We start from the raw sequence: 19,454 nt of genomic DNA, 5'->3' as shown, positions 1-19,454 counted from the left end.
TATGATGTGTCAGGGACCATGCAAACATTTTGTTTGAATCCTTGTCATGATACCGAGGGCATTAGGCTCTGAAAAATTCCATGACTGGCCCGGGCCCAGCAGGTAGGCAGCATTGGAGCCAGGATTCAAATCTCTGACTAGGGGACTCCAAAGCCCAAACTCCCACTTAGTCTGGTGTCCCAGGCTGCCCAAGGAGGACCTTGGGCAGTGTTCCAAGAAAGACCAGGAATGGGAGGAACCTAGCTGGTATGGCTTATGGGATGGGGCTCACAACCTCTCTCCAGGATTTTGAGAGGTGGCAGTTTTTAGGTGGTGAGTAATGTAGTTATATTGTTGACAGGAACTCTGGAGTTCTTGTTTCTCATCAGTGACTCAGGAAAGGACATCCTAAACCTACTTTTACTTCCCAGAAGTCCAGGCAACCTTTTCCATATTCTCTGCTCTCCTTTCAACCCTACCCCCAAGCTTCCTGCTCAGAGAAAGAGCACCTGTTTACTTCCTACACCACCCCTAGCCTACCCCTACCCTGACAGTCTCCCATCATCAACAGCAGAGGGCCGAGAAAGAGGCGTCTTCTAGTTCCTCCCGCATTCTTTACTTTTTCCGGTACCCGGTACCCATGAGTCAGTTGGGGGAGGGAAGGTCTCACTCTGGCCGATAGTTCTGTGACCTGAGTCTGTCTAATGGGTGAATTCTCCTGGAAGATGAAACACTGCAGATTTCTGGCTGGCTTGATACTGGCTGCCCTTCTCTCCCAAGGTAAGGCTTCTCCAGGTGGGTGGGGGTATCTTGGAGAGGGACCTGAGAAAGAATTTACCACCTGGAGTGAGGTCCACTTGAAAGTCCTTCTCAGTGTTAGCTTCAGTTCACTAGGCAGAGTTGTCAAGAAGGGCAGAATTGGGGTGTAGCAGAGGGTCTGGGAAACAGGCTCTTTGCTTTGTGTGTTGGCCTTGAATGTCTCTCTGAAGGCCTTAGGCCAGAGGTCGGTATGAAACATTGCTATATGTGTGTGCCCGAGCCTAGCGCTGGTGCTGGGAGCACTGTTCCTTCTAGGGCAGATAGCCCCTGAGATCCAGGACTCTTAGTCATTTGGCCATCATTACGTCACCACCTGGAGCCATGCCCCAGCACTCAGGGGACTGCTTTAAGAGAAAAGTTAACTTTACGTTGAGGAGGAGGTGGGCAGATTGTGGGTAGCAGGATGACCAACTCATCTCGGTCTGCCTGGTTTTAAAACGGCTTGTCCCAGGAACCCCCTCAATCCAAGGCAGACTAGGATGAATGGTTACCCTAGTGGTCAGCTGCTTTGTAACATCCAGGATTTCCATTGGAAACAGATCCCCAAGGAAGACAGTACTGTAGGATGTGTAACATCTGATGTGCGTGTGTCTCCCTGAGTATACACACATGCACTCTTGACCTGCTTCAGAGGCATGAGAAACAGCTCTTTTGGGGGTTTTCTAGAGGATGTTCTTGTATGCAAATTGGTAACTGAGCATGAAGCTCAGGGAGACGGTAGGTTCCACTTTTCCCTGGGATTGGAGATATAGACTTCAGTGCCTCTGTGGGCTGTGGAGATGCTCTCGGTTGAAGCAATTCAGTGGATTTAGAAAGGCGCTGTGCATACCTCCAGCCCTTAAACTCCCCACAAGACTTGACTTGTGTGGATCCCCAAGAATGGATTCAATAAAAATTTTTTTTCTGTTCCCCTCCCCCTAGTAAAGGGTAGAACAACTAAAAATTTTTACATAGGATTTGTCCTGGGTCCCCTTCTGGACCACTGGGCTGGTAATTGATACCAGTTTCTCCCCTACCATCATTGGCCCTGGGAAAGGCTTTAGTAGTGAGAGTCTCATTCTTTTGGTAGTTGTTGGGACAGGGGCAAAGCGGGAGGGAAGAGGATGAGAAGTTGAAATGGGAGTGCTGTAGGTGGCTGGGAAGTAGAATTAGAAGTTTTCTTGGAGAAAAAATGTGGACATCTCCAACCGAGGAAAATTATTCTGCCTTTCCATATCTCTTGGGTGTTTCAGCCATCTATACTCCTCTCCTACTTTTTTTTTTTTGTGAGGAGGACTAGCCCTGAGCTGACATCCGATGCCAATCCTCCTCTTTTTCCTGAGGAAGATTGGCCCTGGGCTAACATTTTCTACTTTATATGGGACCCTGCCACAGCATGGCTTAACAGGCGGTGCGTCGCTGTGCGCCTGGGATCCGAACCTGTGAACTCCGGGCCGTTGAAGTGGAGCGCGCGCACCTAACTGCTGCACCACGGGGCCTGCCCCACTCCCCTCCTACTTTTAATCAGTGCTCTGGACTCATTTCCAGGAAGGTTCTTGGATAAACCCAGCTCCATGGTTTCCTCGTTTGCTCTGTGTCCATCAAGGCCTGTCCTCTGCTTGGACTGCATCCTTGTGTCCTTCCTGGGCCCTGCAGTTCTTGGGAGCCTCCTAAAGCCTTTCTCTTGTGACTTCCATCTCTCTCACTAGAAACCATGAACTGTCCTGGACTTGGAAAGTGGTCTTTCTTAAGTATGAGCCTCAGCAGAACAAGGGGTCTGGTGCAGACCAAAGAGCTGGCTCCAATCGTAGTATTTTTTTTCCTTAGTGAGCCCCTTCGAGATATCCGTGGAGGAAATTGAGGATAGAGTGGTTTTGACTTGCAATACCGGCATCACATTGCTAGAGGGAACGAATGGAACATGGTACAATGGAAGTCTGAACTTGGGAAAACGTATCCTAGACCCACGAGGAGTGTATTCTTGCGACAAGGCAGATGAAAAAGCCAAAAGATCTATTGTGCAAGTATATTATCGAAGTATGTGCCTGCTGGACTCTTTGAGTTGAAATGGATGGGGCCTCTGGATATGGAACTTTCTAGCTGGAGGGTGCTGTGGTGGACCAATCTGTTCTCTAAACAAACTGGGGTCACTCTTGTAGTGGTACGACCCTTAGAGTGGGAGAGAGCTTAACTAACAGAGAAGGGGCCTTGTGACCCAAGCAATAGGGGCCTTGCTGGGAGAGTGGTTTGGCCTACTGCCTTGTATCAGTTCCTACAAAGCTGAGACTACTTCTTGGCTCTCCTCAGACATTCCTTGGAGTGAAGGGTAGAGGTGGATGTAGCAAGGCCATCAGCAGGACTTTTTCCTGATCTTATTGAAGTTTGGGTCTTGGCATGTGAGATCCTGGGGTGCCCTAGAGAGCAGAGATGGTTTCCTGATCTTGAAGGCTCTCCATCTCTCTTCTCGCCTCCCTTCCCCGACAGTGTGCCAGAACTGTGTGGAGCTGGACTCAGCAACCCTGGCTGGCATTGTTATCACTGACATCATTGCCACTCTGCTCCTTGCTTTGGGAGTCTACTGCTTTGCTGGACATGAGACTGGAAGGCTCCCTAGGGGTAAGTGGAAGGGACACAGTGTGTGTGTGTGTTGTGGGTATGGGTATGGGTGTGAGTGTGTACCTGATAAAGAATGGGGTTTGTGGTCAGTTGTGTCTCATCTGGGAGTCACTCCTAAGGACTCCTTCAAATGGTTATTGAAAGAACTTGAGTGCCCATATTGCTCATGCTTACTTCTGAGGGTGCAACCAGCTGCAGTCCCCCTGCAGTGTTCATGGGATCTCACTGTCCCATCCTCACAGTCCCTTGATGACTCTCTTTCCCTGGTTCTTCTAGCTGCTAATGCTCAAGCTCTGTTGAGGAATGACCAGCTCTATCAGGTGAGTCCCAGGGGGAAAGAGACAAGAATGGGAGGAGGAGTGAGTGGGGATGGAGAGGCTGACACTAGGTGTTATGTATATTTATGAAGGGTTCTAGTGGGGAGTTCATCACTGGGGGGTCTGGAAAGTTCAGGCATGCGCGCTCATCTCAGGGGCCTGCTGGGGTCCTCCCTGGAAGAGTCCTGACCCTGCCTCACTCTTCCTCCTTCTCATCTCTTAGCCCCTTCGAGATCGGAATGATGCTCAGTACAGTCGTCTTGGTGAAAACTGGCCTCGGAACAAGTGAACCTGAGACTGGTGGCTTATAGGAGTATCAGTTATTGCCTGTACCTTCTCTCCTTGCTCAGCCAATAAAGATGTCCTCTTTCACTCAGCAGGCACCTGGACTTTTCAAGTCTCCTGGGCAAGGCATGGGAGTTGTCCTGACATTGCTGGGCCCTTGTCTTCCCTGCCCACCCATATCCTTCCTTCAGCACTTCCCTTCCTCTGCCCCACATGGACAGTGTGATGGGCAGTCTCCCACCAAATCCTGGCCCACTGGTGGTTCTGGCCTGGGGGGCTCCTTGGGTGTAGGATCTGCCCCACCACACTCCCTCAGCTACTTATTGCTTTCTGTCCCCTATCACAGTCCTTCCAGGGCTTTGGCTTCCTCATCACAGCTGAGGGCGGGCTGCTGTGTTTAGAGACCCAGCCACACGGAAGTTTCCATGACATCATAAGCAGAGGTGGCAGAGACATCAAGTGTCCTGGGGATTACTTCTTATCAAGACTCAGAGAGTGTGGTGACAAAGTCCTCCTTCTGCTAGGGGGCTCGCCCTAGCTTTATGACCCCTGTGGAACAGTAGCCACTAGCTGTGAGGACGTCTCAGCCTAGGCCCCTTCAGTACTCTTTTCTCTTGTATGGAAGGCACCATTTATCTTCCTTTCCCCAGAACCTTCTCAGCCCCACCCCTAACTTCTGCATGATAAACTGGCATCAGAAACCCTACATCAATTAAAACACATTATCCCTCTCCACTCTCTTGGAAAGCTGGAATTTGAGACTGGGTGGGGGCTTGGGATACATTTTTTTTTGCTGAGGAAGATTTGCCCTGAGCTAACCTCTGTGCCTGTCTTCCTCTATTTTGTATGTGGGTCACTGCCACAGCATGGCTGCCAATGAGCGGTGTATGTCCGTGCCTGGGAACTGAACCCAGGCCATTGAAATGGAGCATGTCAAACTTAACTACTAGATCATGGGGCTGGTCCCTTGGGATATTTTTAATAGAGGTCATCTTCAGCTAGTGGGTTAGTGATGGTTCTAAAACTTTGGGAGCCTGATAGATTTATTAAAAATATAGACACTTGGGCCCCACTCTAGGCATGTAGTCCCCAGGTGATTCTGAAGCAGCCCCATTCAGAGAGTCTCTGGTTCAGAGGAAGAACTGAGGCCACTTACTCTTTTGTGTCCTTTGTGCCCGTTCCTATCTACCATAGGTGGGATGAGAGTTTGTTCTCTGAGTAAGAGTAATTTAACGAACTTCAGGACAGTTTAATGAGAGTGGGAGTTTCCTAGACCAGGGTTCCCAAAGGAGAAAAGGATTAACAACCACATAACCACAGATCTGGATGATTCTGCCCATTATCTCCTTGAGATATACACAGACTCTACTTTTATTAGGGACAGGATGAACTTGCAATTTACACATGCTTCATTCGTGGTTATGTTTTATTTCTACTCTTTGTATCCTTCCTACTGCAGTCCTCCTAACCCTAGATCCTGCTTTCACATTGGATCCCTCCACCTTGGGCAACCCTTCCGTGGCTTGTATTGCACCAATCCTTCCCGTGGCTTGTATCCTTCCCACATCATGCATACTTCCTTTTACCTGGTATTCCTCATACACTCTTATATCCCCCTGTACCTCTCACCAGTTCTCAACATTGGCTGCACATTGGAATCTCCTGGGGAGTTTTAAAAGTACTGATGCCTGGGTGCCACTCCCAGAATCTGATTACAGCATATTGGGCTGGGGCATCGGGACTTTTAAAACTGCCTAAGGGATGCTAATGTGAAGCCAAGGTTGGGAAACACTGCCCTCCATCTGAGCCCTTTGGCTCCCTTTTTTTGTGCTTTTAAAAAACAGCTTTACTGGGCCGGCCCCATGGCTTAGCGGTTAAGTGTGCGCGTTCCGCTACTGACGGCCGGGGTTCAGATCTGGGCGCGCACCAACGCACCACTTGTCCGGCCATGCTGAGGCCGCGTCCCACATACAGCAACTAGAAGGATGTGCAACTATGACATACAACTATCTACTGGGGCTTTGGGGAGGAAAAGGGGGAAAAACAAGAGTAGAAAAAACAGCTTTACTGATGTAAAGCTACACAAATATACCACGTATATTTAAAGTGTAAAATTTGATGAGTTTTGGCATATGTATACATGTGAAACATCACCACAATAAAGATAATGAACATATCCAACACCCTGAACAGTTTTCTTGTCCCCTTTGCATGTAATTCCTCCCTCCTTCCTCTCCTTATCCCCCTACCCTCCCCGCAACCACATATCTGCTTTCTGTCATTATAGGTTAGTTTTAATTTTTCTAGAGTTTTATATAAATGAAATAATATAATATACACTCTTTTAGGTCTGGCTTGTTACACTCAGCATAATTATTTTGAGATTCATCCATCTTGTTTCATCAATCAATAGTTCATTCCTTTTTATTGTTCATTAGTATTCCATTGGATGGATATACCACAAACCCATTCACCTGTTGGTAGGTTTTTGGGTTGTTTCCTGGTTTTGGCTATTGCAAATAAAGTGCTATGAACATTCATATATAAGTCATTGTGTGGACATATGCTTTCGTTTCTATTGTATAAATACTCAGGAGTGAAATGGCTGGGTTACAACTTTTGAATATCTTAATGATATTGAGTCTTCCAATTCATGAATATGTCTTTTGTCAGATTTATCCCTAAATATTTTATATTTTTTGATGCTATTGTATATGGTATTTTTAAAATGTCAATTTCCAGTTGTTCATTGAGAGCACATAGAAATACAGTTGCTTTAGGTATATTGATCTTGGACTCTGAAAACTTCCTAAACTCACTTATTAATTCTAGTAGCTTTTTTTGTACATGCTGTTAGACGTCTTACATAGTTGATCATGTTGTTTCTGAATAAAGACAGTTTAAGCTTTACATTTCCAATCTGGACGTGTTTTACTTCTGTTTCTTGGCTTGTTGCACTGGCTAGAATCTCTAGTACAACGCTGAACAGAACTGGAGGGAGGACATTCTTGCCTTGTTTGTGGTCTTAGGGGAAAGGCATTGTCTATCATCATTAAGTATAATGTTGGTTGTATGTTTTTCTTAGATGCCCTTTAACAGGTTGAGGACATTCCCTTCTCTTTCTAGTTCGCTGAGAATTTTTAGCAAAAATAGTTGTTGAGTATTGTCAAGCATTTCTTCTGCATCCATTGAGATGATTGTATGGTTTTACTTTTTTAGTCTGTTAATAGGGTAAATTACTTTGGTGACATGATCTGTTAAACCAATCCTGCATTTCTGAAATAAACTGTATTTGGTCTCTATGTATTATTCTTTTTATATATTATTAGATCAAATTTGCTAAAATTTTGTGAAGAATTTTTGCATCTATTCATAAGGTATACTGGTCTGCAGTTTTCTTTTCTTATCTTTGCCTGGTTTTAATATTAGGGTTGATTAATCAGGGTTCTCCAGAGAAGCAGAACCAATAGGATGTATATGCATATACAAGAGATAGAGAAAGAGAAAAGAGAAGAGAGAGATTTATTTTAAGGAATTGGCTCATGCGATTGTGAAGGCTGGCAAGTCCAAAATCTGCAGGGTGGGCTGGCAGGCTGGAGACCCAGGGAAGAGTCAATGTTGCCAAAGGCAGTCTAGAGACAGAGAGAGTTCTCTCTTCCACAGAGGACCTCAGTCTGTTTTTACTTAAGGCCTTCAACTGATTGGATGAGACTCACCCACATTATGGAGACTAATCTGCTTTACTCAAAGTCTATTGATTTAAATGTTAATCTCAACTAAAAAATACCTTCACAACAAAATCCAGATGTGTTTGACCAAATAACTGGGTACTGTGGCTCAGCCAGGTGGACTCATAAAATTAACCATTACATGGGATAAGTTTGGTCTCCATAGAATGAGTTGGAAGTAATCTGCCTTTAATTTTCTGGAAGAGTTTGTATAGAATTGATACTATTTTTTCCTCAAATGTTTGGTATATTTCACCAATGAAACCGTCTTGGTCTGGAGTTTTCTTTTTGGAAAGGTTTTTAACTATAAATTCAATTTATTTAATAGCTAAAGGGCTGTTTAGATTATCTATTTCACCTTCAGTGAGTGGAGTGCCTTCTCCTTTGTCTTCAAATTATATCCATCCTCCTCTTCAAGGCCCAGATCAAGTCTCTCCTCGTCGGTGGAGCGTCCCCTGACCACTTCAGCTCTCTTAGTTCCTCCTGGGAACAGTGGTAACACTGTAGCACTCACCATACTTAATCTCATTTGTTCTTCTGTTGCTATTTAACTTTTTACTTACTTGGCCACTCATGTAATTGCAAGTTCCTTGAAGACAGGAACTGTTTATTTGTATCTCCTTAGAACCTAGTGCAGTGCTGGGCTGACACATGAGTGCTTAGAACAGTGCTCACTGAAGGAATACTATAACAATTAAGTCAGGAAAAGGGAGCGCATTCTTTATGATCACAGTCGGCACTGGGTAGTGGTTCAGGGCAACAGAGTTGGACAGTCCTGGCTGCTAATTCTAGCTCTGTCCCTCACTAACTGTGCAACATGGGCAAATGACTTAACCTCTCTGATCCCCTGTATCCTCATCTGTAAAAAGGAGAACAACCTCTACCTTGTTGAGTTGTTGTAAGGATTAAATGAGATAATGCATGTAAAGTGCCAAGCACAATTTCTAGAGCATAGTAAATGCTCACTAAATGTTAGCTGCTATTGCTTTTATCACACTGAGCCACATCTTCCGTCGACCGGGCACCGTCAAATATACCTGGGACAAAACTGCCACCCCTGGGCCAGCCTGGGGATCAGCAGCTAGTGATGGTCAACATCACAGAGAGGCCTTGTGAGTGTGCGTGTTGAGTGCTTAGAGGGAAAGAAGCAGCTTCAACAGGGATCAACAAATAAAAACTGTAGCCATAAGCCCAAGGCTGAGTGTGTACAGTATGTGGAGGGCTGCTAACCACGAATGGCCTTTTTAGTCTTGGTCACTCACATAAATAGCTCTGTGGTCAGCAGGGAGGTTTCTGAGTGCAGAGAGGGAGAGAAGAGAGGCCGCTGGCTTGAGCTGGCCTAAGACAGTTTCTCCACGCTCTGGCCTCCTCTCTCTGCAAGCGGAGCATGTGCCCTGGGAGAGTGAGAAGGAAGCCCTCCCACAGTGGCCTCTGGCTGCTGCTGTGCCTCTCTCACCTTGCTCAGAGCGTAGCCCACATCCTGACTGCTAAACCACAGCCTGCTTCTGGCTGCAAGCTGCTGCCTCTCAGAGTGGAGGGAGTGGTGCCTGCTTGACTGCACCCGTTCCCCCACTTCCCCCGGCCCCGGCTCAGCGGATCTCCCTTTCCGAGGCAGCTTGTGGAAACCTGTGGCCCATCTCCCAGCCCCCTTATACCTCCACTCTTCTGGTCTGCTGTCTCCATCTGCCTTTTAAGGCCTCTGTTTCTGTTTTACGCATTTTCTGAACTGACCACTCCATCAAGGACCCATCAGTCATTCTCTGCCACCCTTGATGTTTTTCTCCAAGAGAAGTTAGTCAAATGACTAATTGTGCTTCCTTTCTCTCTCTCTCTCTTTCTTTCTCCCTCTCTCTGCCCCCCCAACGCCTCCCCTCCCCCGCTTTCTTTCTATTTTATTTACTTCCTGATGGCCTCTCTGAAGAGAGCTTCAGATGATACCCCCACCAGCTGTGAAAACAGGTAGTACTTGCATTTAGGATCATAGCTGGCAATTTAGTCAAGGTAGGGAGGCCTGAATTGTCTCAGGAACAAGGCGGCCTCTCAGGGCCTCCCAGAAAAGAGGGACAGCAACTCTTTAAGCCAAATACACTTTATTTCTTTTTTCTCTCAGCTGACAAGGAGCCTAGCGTATTCATGGAGATGCAAATTACCATCCAGGGGCCTACACTGGAGACTCGAGGGAGGGAGCAAAGGGCTGGCTCTGGGCCAGGGTCTGTGAATGGGGCAGGACCTCTGCCAACATTTACGCAGTCTATTCCCACAGAGGGTCGCCAGAGAGAGAGATGGAAAAATAGAAAGGTAGTTGGAAGAGTTAGGGATGGGGGCAATTTATACACTGGAAAAGGAGAGAACTGAGGGACAAGTAACGTTCACCGGAGAAGGAAGGAATTGGGGTGGTGGTGGTGAATAACAGAAATAAATATCCTGACAAGAGGGCAGGCCAGGTGTGAGGGAGTGAGTGGTGATGATGATGTTTCAAAGGACAATGAGGCAGCAATATCCTAGGACTGGGTGCCAGCAGAGAAGGCAGGAAGGAGGAAGCTGGGGACAAGGCTGCAGGGCAGAGGAATAATTCTCCTGTGGTGTCCCGGACTTGCCTAGGGAACAGGGAGTAGCAGGGCGCCTGGAGAGGAGCCAGACCTGGGCCAGTGGGAGGCAGTGCCCTCAGGAGCTGTCAGATGCCTCTCTGATTCAGGCCAGCATACAGGTCCCGCTGGCCTTTCCGGATGGGCTAGGAGTGGAATAGAGAGGGTGAGATCAGCAGAGTGGGAGGAAGTAGTTCGTAAGAAAGAAGGGCTTAGCTTTAGTACAATGGAAAGAACCTTGGACTAGGAGTCAGGAGGCAGGCTCGAATTCTAACCAGACACTGACTGGTAATAGACTTGATCCAGTCACCTCCTTCTGTGAGCCTCAGCTTTCCCATCTCAAAAATGGGAATCTAAAGACTCAGGGCTTTTGTCAGAATTAAATGAGGTCACTCATGTGAAAGGTGAATACCACATGCTTGGCTGGTGCTTAATAAATATTTGTTGAGTTTGTCCAACTGTGACAGTCAAAATATTTAACAATTTGGTAGTGCACACACACCAACCCATCAGAACAGTCCTGGTGGTTCTCTGCTACGCCAGACATTAACTCTTTAGTTGCCAAATCACCAGACAGTCCAGTGGGGGAGAGGCTGTGATGTCTGGCAGTGCATGTTGTGGGCAGGGGAAGCTTGGCGCTATTTACCAGTGAAGTATTTTAATATTTCAACGACTTGCATGACTGTATTGGTGCATGCTGGTGGAACATCAGTCCCGAGTTTATCATGTTACAATTTGCATGTATGGTATTCCCCATGGCTGTATCCCAGCTAATGAATAAGCAGAGAAAGAAGTGTCGTGCCCCCCCCGCCCCCAACTCCGTGGTTGTGGAAGCCATTGACATGGTCCTGTTTTACCATGAAGGAGGCAGAGGCGGGCATATGGTGGATTTTCCTGGAGCCCTGAGTGAAGGGCTTTGAAGTGTCTGGCAGGCCAGATGGACAGTCCCACCTGTCCCTTTCTCCCCTAGAAAGAACCCCTCCCCTTCCCCTATCCCTTATTACCTCATAATCTGGATTGGGAACAGGCGGTGGCCTCTCCTTGTTTTGTCCTGCAGAGGAGGAAGGGGGAAAGAATTCGTTTTCATGAGGGAACACCAACCTTGTGACAATGAGACCCACACCAAGGATGGCAAACCCCTCCGTTCTCTCCTCCACTTCCTCCCTTTTCCATCTCAGCCACCCTTTCTCTTTTCTTTCTTTCATCCCATTTCTAATGACCCCTACATTATTCTTATCATTTTGTTTTCCTCAGCTCAAGATCCTTCCATTGTTTCCTTTCTCATGGGGAAAGGGAAAAGAAAAAGCAGGAACTAACCTCCCAAAGTCTCTCCCCCCACAGATTGGGGGTGGAATCTGATTATTCCAGAACACTGACAGGCATTTGAGGAGGCCCATCTTGTTAGTAAATTTCTTTGCACTTTTGTAGGGTGGGAAGAAGAGGAGCCATCTGTGACGTGAAACTCTCTGTCGAGCTCTTGGTAACACAGTGAATGTCCTATCGAAGCTTTCTTGACCTCACTGTGGCCTTGCCACCCATCCTGGCCCAGGCTGGACATGCCCCTTGGCAGGAATCTCCTCCAACCCAACCCCATGCGTGGTCTTACCCCTGGGCCTGCCGCCAGCTCCCGCTCCTCTCGTCACAGGCTTCGCCTTGGTCTTTTTATTCTTGCTCCAGTAATACACCAGCAGCAGTAAGCCCAGAGTGACGCAGACGTCGACTATGATGATCGTGGCCACTACCATCAGATCCACCTCCATGCAGTTCTCACACACTGCGGGGGACGGGGGTGTGTGAGAAGAAGAGAAGTCGCCGAGAAAGGCAGACACCAGAACACTGGAGATGAGGAAGGGGCAAATGAAGGCCATTCTCCCTTCAATACTCACCCTCTTGCCATGGCCAGAGCCCTCCCTTTCAATATGTTTATAACAACAAGCAAAGCGTGATGGTTATGGGCAGAGGCTCTGGAGTCAGAAAGTGCTGGGTTCAAGTCCCAGCTCCATTACTCACTAGCTGTGAGCATTGTGAAATGTGTTTTCAGCTCACAAAGCCTCTGTTTCCTTATCTATAAAAGGGGACTAAAATAGTACTTAGTACGGCTGTTGAGAGGATTACATGAAAAACAATCTCTGCCGAGGGTTTGGTATAGCGCTTAAAACTTAACAAGCACTCAATAAGTGTTAGCTATCGTTGTTGTTTATTATTATGCTTTAGTTTATGACATTTTATTATAGTGGCTTTGAGTCTGCTTTGCAAATCCTTGTGAAGAATTTCTCTCTCAATAAAGTATCAGATAAACTCATATTGGTGTGCCATACTTCCGGACATGATATAATGCAAACGACCCAATCCTATCTCTTGGAAAGTTGTTGTTTTAGATCTAGCTCTGACTGAGCTTAGCCGGACAGCCCCATATTGGTGTTTAATCTATATTTCAGAAAACACTGATGCTGTGTGGCCCCAGAGAGTCCCAGGATTGAGTGTAGGAGAAGCACAAAGATTCCAGGGGACTCTGAGTTCTGTTAGAGGGAATAATTGAGATGGTCCCCCTTAAATAGTCTAGCAGTGGCTGCTCTGGAGACCTATATTACCTCTGGCTTTCAGGTAGAGATAATGGTTCTTCTCTGAGCCCTTTGCATAGCAGATATAATAACCACTTCCTTCCACTTCCGAAAATTTCTCCAGTATTTGTGGGTTGTTTGTCGCACTAGGTAGTTGTCCATCTTTTTTTTCCCATAATATGTCTCCTTCAACATCCTCAGGGCATGTCAGCGTTACAGTGGTTCCATAGATGGAGACTTCATATGCTGGGGAATGGGAGAGAAGAGAAGGGAAATTGGAGGGACAAACCAATTAGATTTCAGAAAGGGCAAATTAGTAACAAGAGAACCAACCAAAGGCAGAAAGTCATCTGTCATCCAGATCTTAGATTTTCTTGTCAAAGGGGAAATCTGCTGGCTAGGTGGTACGACAGATGGCATACGTAGAAGGGGAGCTAGAGGACCTTTCGCAGGTGACTTCAGAGTTTAGGCATGGACATGGGGACTTGGGAAGGGGAGGATGGAAGTAAAGAAAAACCTGGACAAATCCCTATTTGGAATGTTTCTAAAATGGGAGTCGGAAATGTAATGTTGGGAGGAGCTCATTTCTTGGGGTTAATCTCTCTCAATCAATTCCCTCTCCTCTATCTACTGACCTGCACCCTCAGATAGGACATACATAAAAGACTGATAAACTTACGTTTCTTTTTGTTTGTGGCAGTTTGTGAGACTTCATCTGAAAATGAAAAAAGGAAAGAGTGGTGAGAAAATAACCTTGGTTTAAGTTTAAATTGTGGGTTAAGTTTCTCAGGTGAGACTAGACACTATCCCCAAGAATTCCCAAAGAGGGCCCATCCTTTAAGTAGGGATCCCCATGCCTTAAAGGTGAGGTATGTACTTAGCCCATGAGATATGCTCATAGATAAAACTCAGATACATCAGACTGAGAATATACCAGCTGTGTTCCTAGATCTAGATCCACTGAAACTCAGAAAGTCTTCAAATCCTAAAACTGAAAAATTCTGGAAGTCTTCAAGCTTATCCTCTTGCAAGAACCATATTCCAGATAGATACCAAAGGGTCTTCTCAGAGATAAATACCTTCACATCTTAAAATCATTGATTCTTGGCGTTACTTATTTTTCAGTATTCAGAAGTTCTTTCTTAAAACTAACAGAGTCCCTCATAATAGAGATCAAATATCTTTCTTCTTATTCCATACCACTTTTCTGTTATTGCCCTTAAATTATGTGCAGCACTATGCCATTTTAAGGGAATGGTTCTTTTAATAAAAAGTGGCTTCATTTTAAATTATCTCTAAGTATAATCAACTCTCCATTATTTTTTTTAGAGGGAGGAACTATTGATGTGGACAACTGAAATCTGCTAATATATTTTGGGATTACAGCCACATTCCCTACAGCAGGCAATTTTGCCCTGGGAGGTGGGGCTAGGGTGCATCCTTGTTTCCTGGAAGACTTGTGGCTGGGACACTGGGCAACACTAGGCTATGCTCAAGCCTGGATATGAGAGCTGGAAGAGAGGAGAGGTGGCAATGCTCAGAGACAGCCCTCTCTCTGTTGGGGGCATTTTGCTACACAGTATGCTATTGGGGACAGAGCACTGGACTGAGTCAGAAGCCCTGTGTTTGAATGCGAGATCTGCCTTATGCTGTGTGACCAAGAGCAAGTCATTTAACCTCTCTGAGCCTCAGTTTCTTCATCTGGGAAATGGAGATAAAACACCCACCTCACAGGGTATGTGTGAGAATTAAAGGGATTATGAAGGTGAAAATGGATGGCCCATAGCAGATGCTCAAGAAAAATGTTAGTTACTTTCTTCTTTTCCTTCTTGGGGTCCTGCTACATTGGAGAACAGAACTGAGTTCTGACCCAGTTGCTCAGGCAGCTCTCTGGCCGAGATCATATGAAATGTAAACCAGTCATTCTTCAGGTTTATCCATCTGCTAATAATTGGGAGTTGAGTATAATGACAACAGATAGTCAATATTACTTTGACTTAGAAATAACTTTTCAGTGCTGATATTTCTTAGAAACGTTAAATAACTAGAAATCATAAATAAAATAATTAAAAAGTAAACAGACACTTCACTCTGTTTGGTGTGTTTGTTGCAAAAAAAAATGTAAAGAAAATTGCTCACAACATTTACTGGCACAAATTCAGTAGCAGAGCTTAGACTTACACATGCTCATACAAGGGCCTAGATGTCTATGCTGAGAAATAGGATGTGTGCTCACAAAGGTTTTATACACATCCAGAGACAGTGTTTCATAATGGTTAAGAAAATGAGCTCCAGTATCAGCTAAACCTGCATTTATATTTATCTCTGTGATTCAATATTTATTTATTTTCTAAGCCTTGGTTTCCTTATCTGTAGAATAAGCAGGTTAGGAGAAGTAGATAATGAAATTCAGGTAGAATATTTAGGGCGATACCTGGAACATACATGCTCAATGAACTCTAATGATTATTATCTAGTCTGCATGCTTCCTATCTACTGCCTTCTATACATCAGTGTAATGTTCTAAGTGAATTACTCATTCAATCCTCATAACAACCCTCTAAGCTAGGTATTATTATTATTTCCATTTTACACAAGATGATGCTATAGCACAGAGAAGTTAAGAAAATTATTCAAAGACACTCAGCAAGTAAGAAGTTGAGCCAGGATTCAAATATGGCAGTCTAGCTTCAGAGTTAGACTCTTAACCTCACACTACACAGCCTTATCTCCTCTGCCTAAAACACTCTTCTTCCCTAAAATACAAGCTTTTCCTTTAAAACTCAGCTCAAGAATCACCTCCTTTGGGGAGTCTTTCCCAACTACCCTCTGTAGAGTTGACCACTCCTCTCTTCGTATTTTATTTTACTGTGTATCTACCCATATCATAGTATGCAACACACTATATTATCATTATTTGTCTCTCACACAAAACCATCACCTTCTTGAGGGGAAGGAATTAGTGATGGTTTCATGTGTACTATCATTTATTCATTCAAAAAATATTCATTGAGAACCTACTATGTGCCAGGCACTGGGCCAGGTAAATAAGACGCTATCTCTGCTTTCAACGAACTCATAATTTACACAAAAACTCGTGGTGGCTCCACCCTACACCCACATGTGTCTTCTTCCCTGAATGTATGCTCAGGGATACGTATCATACTTAGCTATAACCAGACATGACAGTTAGCAACAAACATAGGCACATCTCATACAGATCCTATTGAAAGATAATTGTATTTTCCCTCTAATAATTCTGATTCTCAGTGTTTATTACTGTGATTGTCCTCTATGACCATTTTGCTCATATTGAAAAGAAGTTGTATAGAGCTAAAATCCTCTTACCAGTTTCTTCATTCCCTGAAAAGGAAATAATAAGAAACCATTAGTAACACTAAGCTAATACTCAGCTACTAAGATCAGACCCTGCTCCCATAAGTTAGGACTCTTCCCTCAACCTTTAGAAAACAACAGATCTTCAAATTCCCCATGACTGTATATGAAAAGCTGTTTTGGGCCCTATATCCTTCATTAAACAACTGATGGCTATTTGCAAAAATGGATCTTAAGTAATCATGTCACTATATATATATATATCTCAAATCACTACATTGTACACCTTAACCTTACACCATGTTATATGTCAATTATATCTTGCTAAAGCTGGGAAAAAAATCTATATTGGGAATAAATCAAAGATAAACAAAAATCAACTCTAAATGGCAATAGCATGCAGAAGGGATGGATTATCCTGAAGCATATCAGTGCTTTCGACATGTCCCATCTGTCATTATCATTAAAGCATGCTGCATGGTTAAAAAAAAAAAGATCCTAAGGATGCTACAAATTAGGCAGTGCAATGGAATGTAGGCTGGCACAGCGGCTGCTTTAAACACAAAATTGGTTTCCTCAGTTTGGAGGAGCTGATTGAAGAGAAAGGCTTCCAATGTCGGGATACTCTTGACTCTACTGCTATGGCTGCGAAAGTAAGTCCAGGCCAGGCACATCATATGCGTGTTCACCTATGAACACACACGGACACACACATTCAGAGTATTTGGACATGTGATTCTGAATGTGCACTCTAATGCTGCCCCCGGGCCTTACTCACTGCATCTCCTGGCATGCAGTCAAGCCACATACCCTCTACGAAATGTCACATCGAATATGAAATGCAAACATATGAAAAGTGTTGGCACTTTCAACTTAATTTAATAGACTCAAATTTTTTCTTTTGAATAGTTAAGACTCATTATTTCCTATGATCTCTGTTGCTTCCTTCTTCTTGGCTAGAACATCCCTAGACTTATGAGGAAAATGCAAAGTAGAAGATGGCAGAAACCTCTTCTATTGGCTTCTGTGGGAGTTCTAGAGAAAGCTCATAAATACAAAGAATGCTGGGCTGATTTCCTAACAAGGAAAGAAACATATCTTACCGTCTTCTCCCCAAGCGCCAACTAGAAAATAAATAATAAGAAAAAAAGAGTAAATGTCGTGAGTGCCTGAAATTCCAAGGAGAAAATGTGCTGTGGTCTACTCTGAGCACTTTTGGACATTTTCAAGTTCTTCCCAACTCCCACCGGATAACAGTCATTCCCATACCCCAGATAAATGACACATACTATTGGGTATTGACCAGGGGTTCCTGATCAATTTTGGATGAAACAGAGAAAGGAAGCATCTAGCATTAAACACGAACACACAATATTTGACAAATAGACGTTAGAACAAGTTGGGGCTGCTTTTTGTGTGACTGGAGAAATAGCAAACGAATTTTGCAGTCAAGCCTCCATTTTGAAAATCGGTCTCTGACGGGAAGAAAAACAAACTCTTGGTTAGGTACAAATGATGAGATTTTTGTTCTATCTCTGGATATTGTTTGTCTGATGGTTCAGTTTTTCCATCTGTTTTCTGCTTGAGACAGGGATGGAAATATTTGAAACTCCAAATACTCATCAACTAGAGCCTGTGCCTTTAAGATCCTGATCACATTTCCACTGGGCCCTCTAGAGTCTCCTAACTCAGCAATAACCTGGTTTCATTACAACGACCAGTTTCCTTGACGTTGCCTGAGACTGTTCTGTAAACCTGGACCTCTCTTTTACCAACAGCCTCTTCACTGGGTGAGACAGACCCCTCCGCCCCGTCCCATACCTAGAGCAGATTGGACACATTCTCCTGATGCCAAATCTCTAGGGGTGCTTGGGTCTTTGATAGTATCTCTCTCTCACTTTCTTTTTAGGCAAAGCCTAAAGAAAGCTTAAGAAAATGCCTGATCACTCTGCAGGAGTCACACCCTGCTCCTTGATACTCAAAATGTGTTCCTTGGACCAGGAGCAGCCTAATAAGCCTGAGAATTTAGAAATGCAGAATCGCAGTTCCCACTCCAGACCTACTAAAGCAGAAGCTTCAGTTGAACAAGTTCCCGGGTGATTTGTGTGCATATTTAAGCTTGAGAAACTCAAGATGGAGCAGGAAGTGGAGACATCATGGCTATGGCTCTGAGATGGGGGCCCCAACTGTGGTAGTATTTTCTAGGTCTCTGAAATAAAACCATTGTGAGCCATTTTGCCTCATGCACTGCAGTCATTAATAGCACAGGCCCCGTAGACAGATAGTCCTAATTTCCCAGATCAGCTTTAGCACTTACTGTGTGGTTTTAAACAAGTTATTTAACTTCTTTGAGTATCAGTCTCTTCATGAGTAAAATAGAGGATATAATGTTTATCTTCCAAGGCGGAGGTAAGGATTAAATTAGTTAACATATGTAAAGAAATTTTTTTACACAGTATCTAGCTCAATAAATGGCAACACAGTATCTAGCTCAATAAACGGCAACCTTCTAAAAAAAATCTTATTTATCTGATATGATATATGGAAACACTCTTGGTTATTTACCAATTTATATTCCACCTTTCTTCAAAAAGGATTAAACTAATTGAAAGTTCTTGGTCAATTAAAAAGGACTGAAAATTATGATGTGTTTTGTTGTCTCAGATACCGTGCTTGCTATACCCTGCACAGAGTTTGGGTTCAGCAATCTAGTCTCCTCGCAAGGAGTGCAGGTTAGTTCTTCTAATCTCTTTTGTGCTAGTTCTTAAGGGCTGGGTAGTTCACTGACAGAACGAGCTTGCTCTTGGAGGCAGAGAGACCTCTTTGCTTTCAGTAGATATGATCATCCCAGACACTTTTCTTTGTTCCCTGGAAGGTCTCCGGGGGCCTGGGGCACATCTTTTTCATTAGGCTGCAGCCTTAGTTCCTTCTGCCAACATTGCACAAACAGTTCCTTACATCTTCTAGTAAATGAGGCTCCTTCGTACCACTGGGCAGCACCAGGTTAGGCTGTGAGCCTTCCCGTGTTCTGGAGAAACACCACCCTTTTCCATTCCGTCCTACTCACCTGATAAGAGGCAGAGTCCCAGAACTCTCCAGAGATTTCCCGGCTGCATCCTTCTCTCTCTGGACACTTACTCTACCCAAGATGGCGGAGGCCACTTGGCTTATTACTTCTGGAAAAGAAACCAGAGGACTTTTACAAAGCGCCTGCTGGAGACGTTTCCTCTGGACCATTGGTCCCAATGC

At 44.7% G+C, this 19,454-nt stretch overlaps 2 protein-coding genes across 3 annotated transcripts in view; one reads left to right on the top strand and one right to left on the bottom strand.

Moving 5' to 3' along the window:
* Nucleotides 1–539: 539 nt before the first annotated feature.
* On the top strand, nt 540–4,089 carry CD3D (CD3 delta subunit of T-cell receptor complex). Its single transcript, XM_004427260.3, has 5 exons — nt 540–759; nt 2,605–2,814; nt 3,262–3,393; nt 3,670–3,713; nt 3,934–4,089. Exons 1-5 carry the CDS (start codon nt 684–686, stop codon nt 3,997–3,999), a joined length of 528 nt encoding a protein of 175 aa, XP_004427317.2. The 5' UTR covers nt 540–683; the 3' UTR covers nt 4,000–4,089.
* A 5,707-nt stretch (nt 4,090–9,796) lies between these two features.
* The window catches only part of CD3E (CD3 epsilon subunit of T-cell receptor complex), a 51,339-nt gene continuing 41,681 nt past the window's right edge, over nt 9,797–19,454 (bottom strand). The window contains exons 4-11 of one of the 2 annotated variants that reach the window (XM_087433770.1): nt 19,273–19,401; nt 17,309–17,329; nt 16,218–16,232; nt 13,549–13,584; nt 12,900–13,115; nt 11,915–12,082; nt 11,313–11,359; nt 9,797–10,454 (exon numbers count right to left, since the gene is read on the bottom strand). In XM_087433770.1, the coding sequence (XP_087289896.1) occupies nt 10,398–10,454; nt 11,313–11,359; nt 11,915–12,082; nt 12,900–13,115; nt 13,549–13,584; nt 16,218–16,232; nt 17,309–17,329; nt 19,273–19,321 (609 nt within the window). In that variant the 5' untranslated portion in view covers nt 19,322–19,401 and the 3' untranslated portion in view covers nt 9,797–10,397. The remainder of the gene's footprint in view (nt 10,455–11,312; nt 11,360–11,914; nt 12,083–12,899; nt 13,116–13,548; nt 13,585–16,217; nt 16,233–17,308; nt 17,330–19,272; nt 19,402–19,454) is intronic. The other variant, XM_087433769.1, reaches the window with a different exon arrangement.

Source organism: Ceratotherium simum, chromosome 7 (genome assembly GCF_057802395.1).
Source record: "Ceratotherium simum simum isolate JZ-2026a chromosome 7, ASM5780239v1, whole genome shotgun sequence".
In the NCBI taxonomy this organism is placed as follows: domain Eukaryota; kingdom Metazoa; phylum Chordata; class Mammalia; order Perissodactyla; family Rhinocerotidae; genus Ceratotherium; species Ceratotherium simum.
Note: the sequence above shows the minus strand (reverse complement) of the source record. Positions and strands in the feature narration are given on the sequence as shown.

Bases quoted from the DNA above. Each gene is read 5' to 3' on its own strand.
- CD3D (XM_004427260.3), top strand. From the start codon at position 684: ATGGGTGAATTCTCCTGGAAGATGAAACACTGCAGATTTCTGGCTGGC. The intron at 760-2,604 runs GTAAGGCTTCTC...TTTTTTCCTTAG, and splicing joins GGCTGCCCTTCTCTCCCAAG to TGAGCCCCTTCGAGATATCC. The intron at 3,394-3,669 runs GTAAGTGGAAGG...TGGTTCTTCTAG, and splicing joins GACTGGAAGGCTCCCTAGGG to CTGCTAATGCTCAAGCTCTG.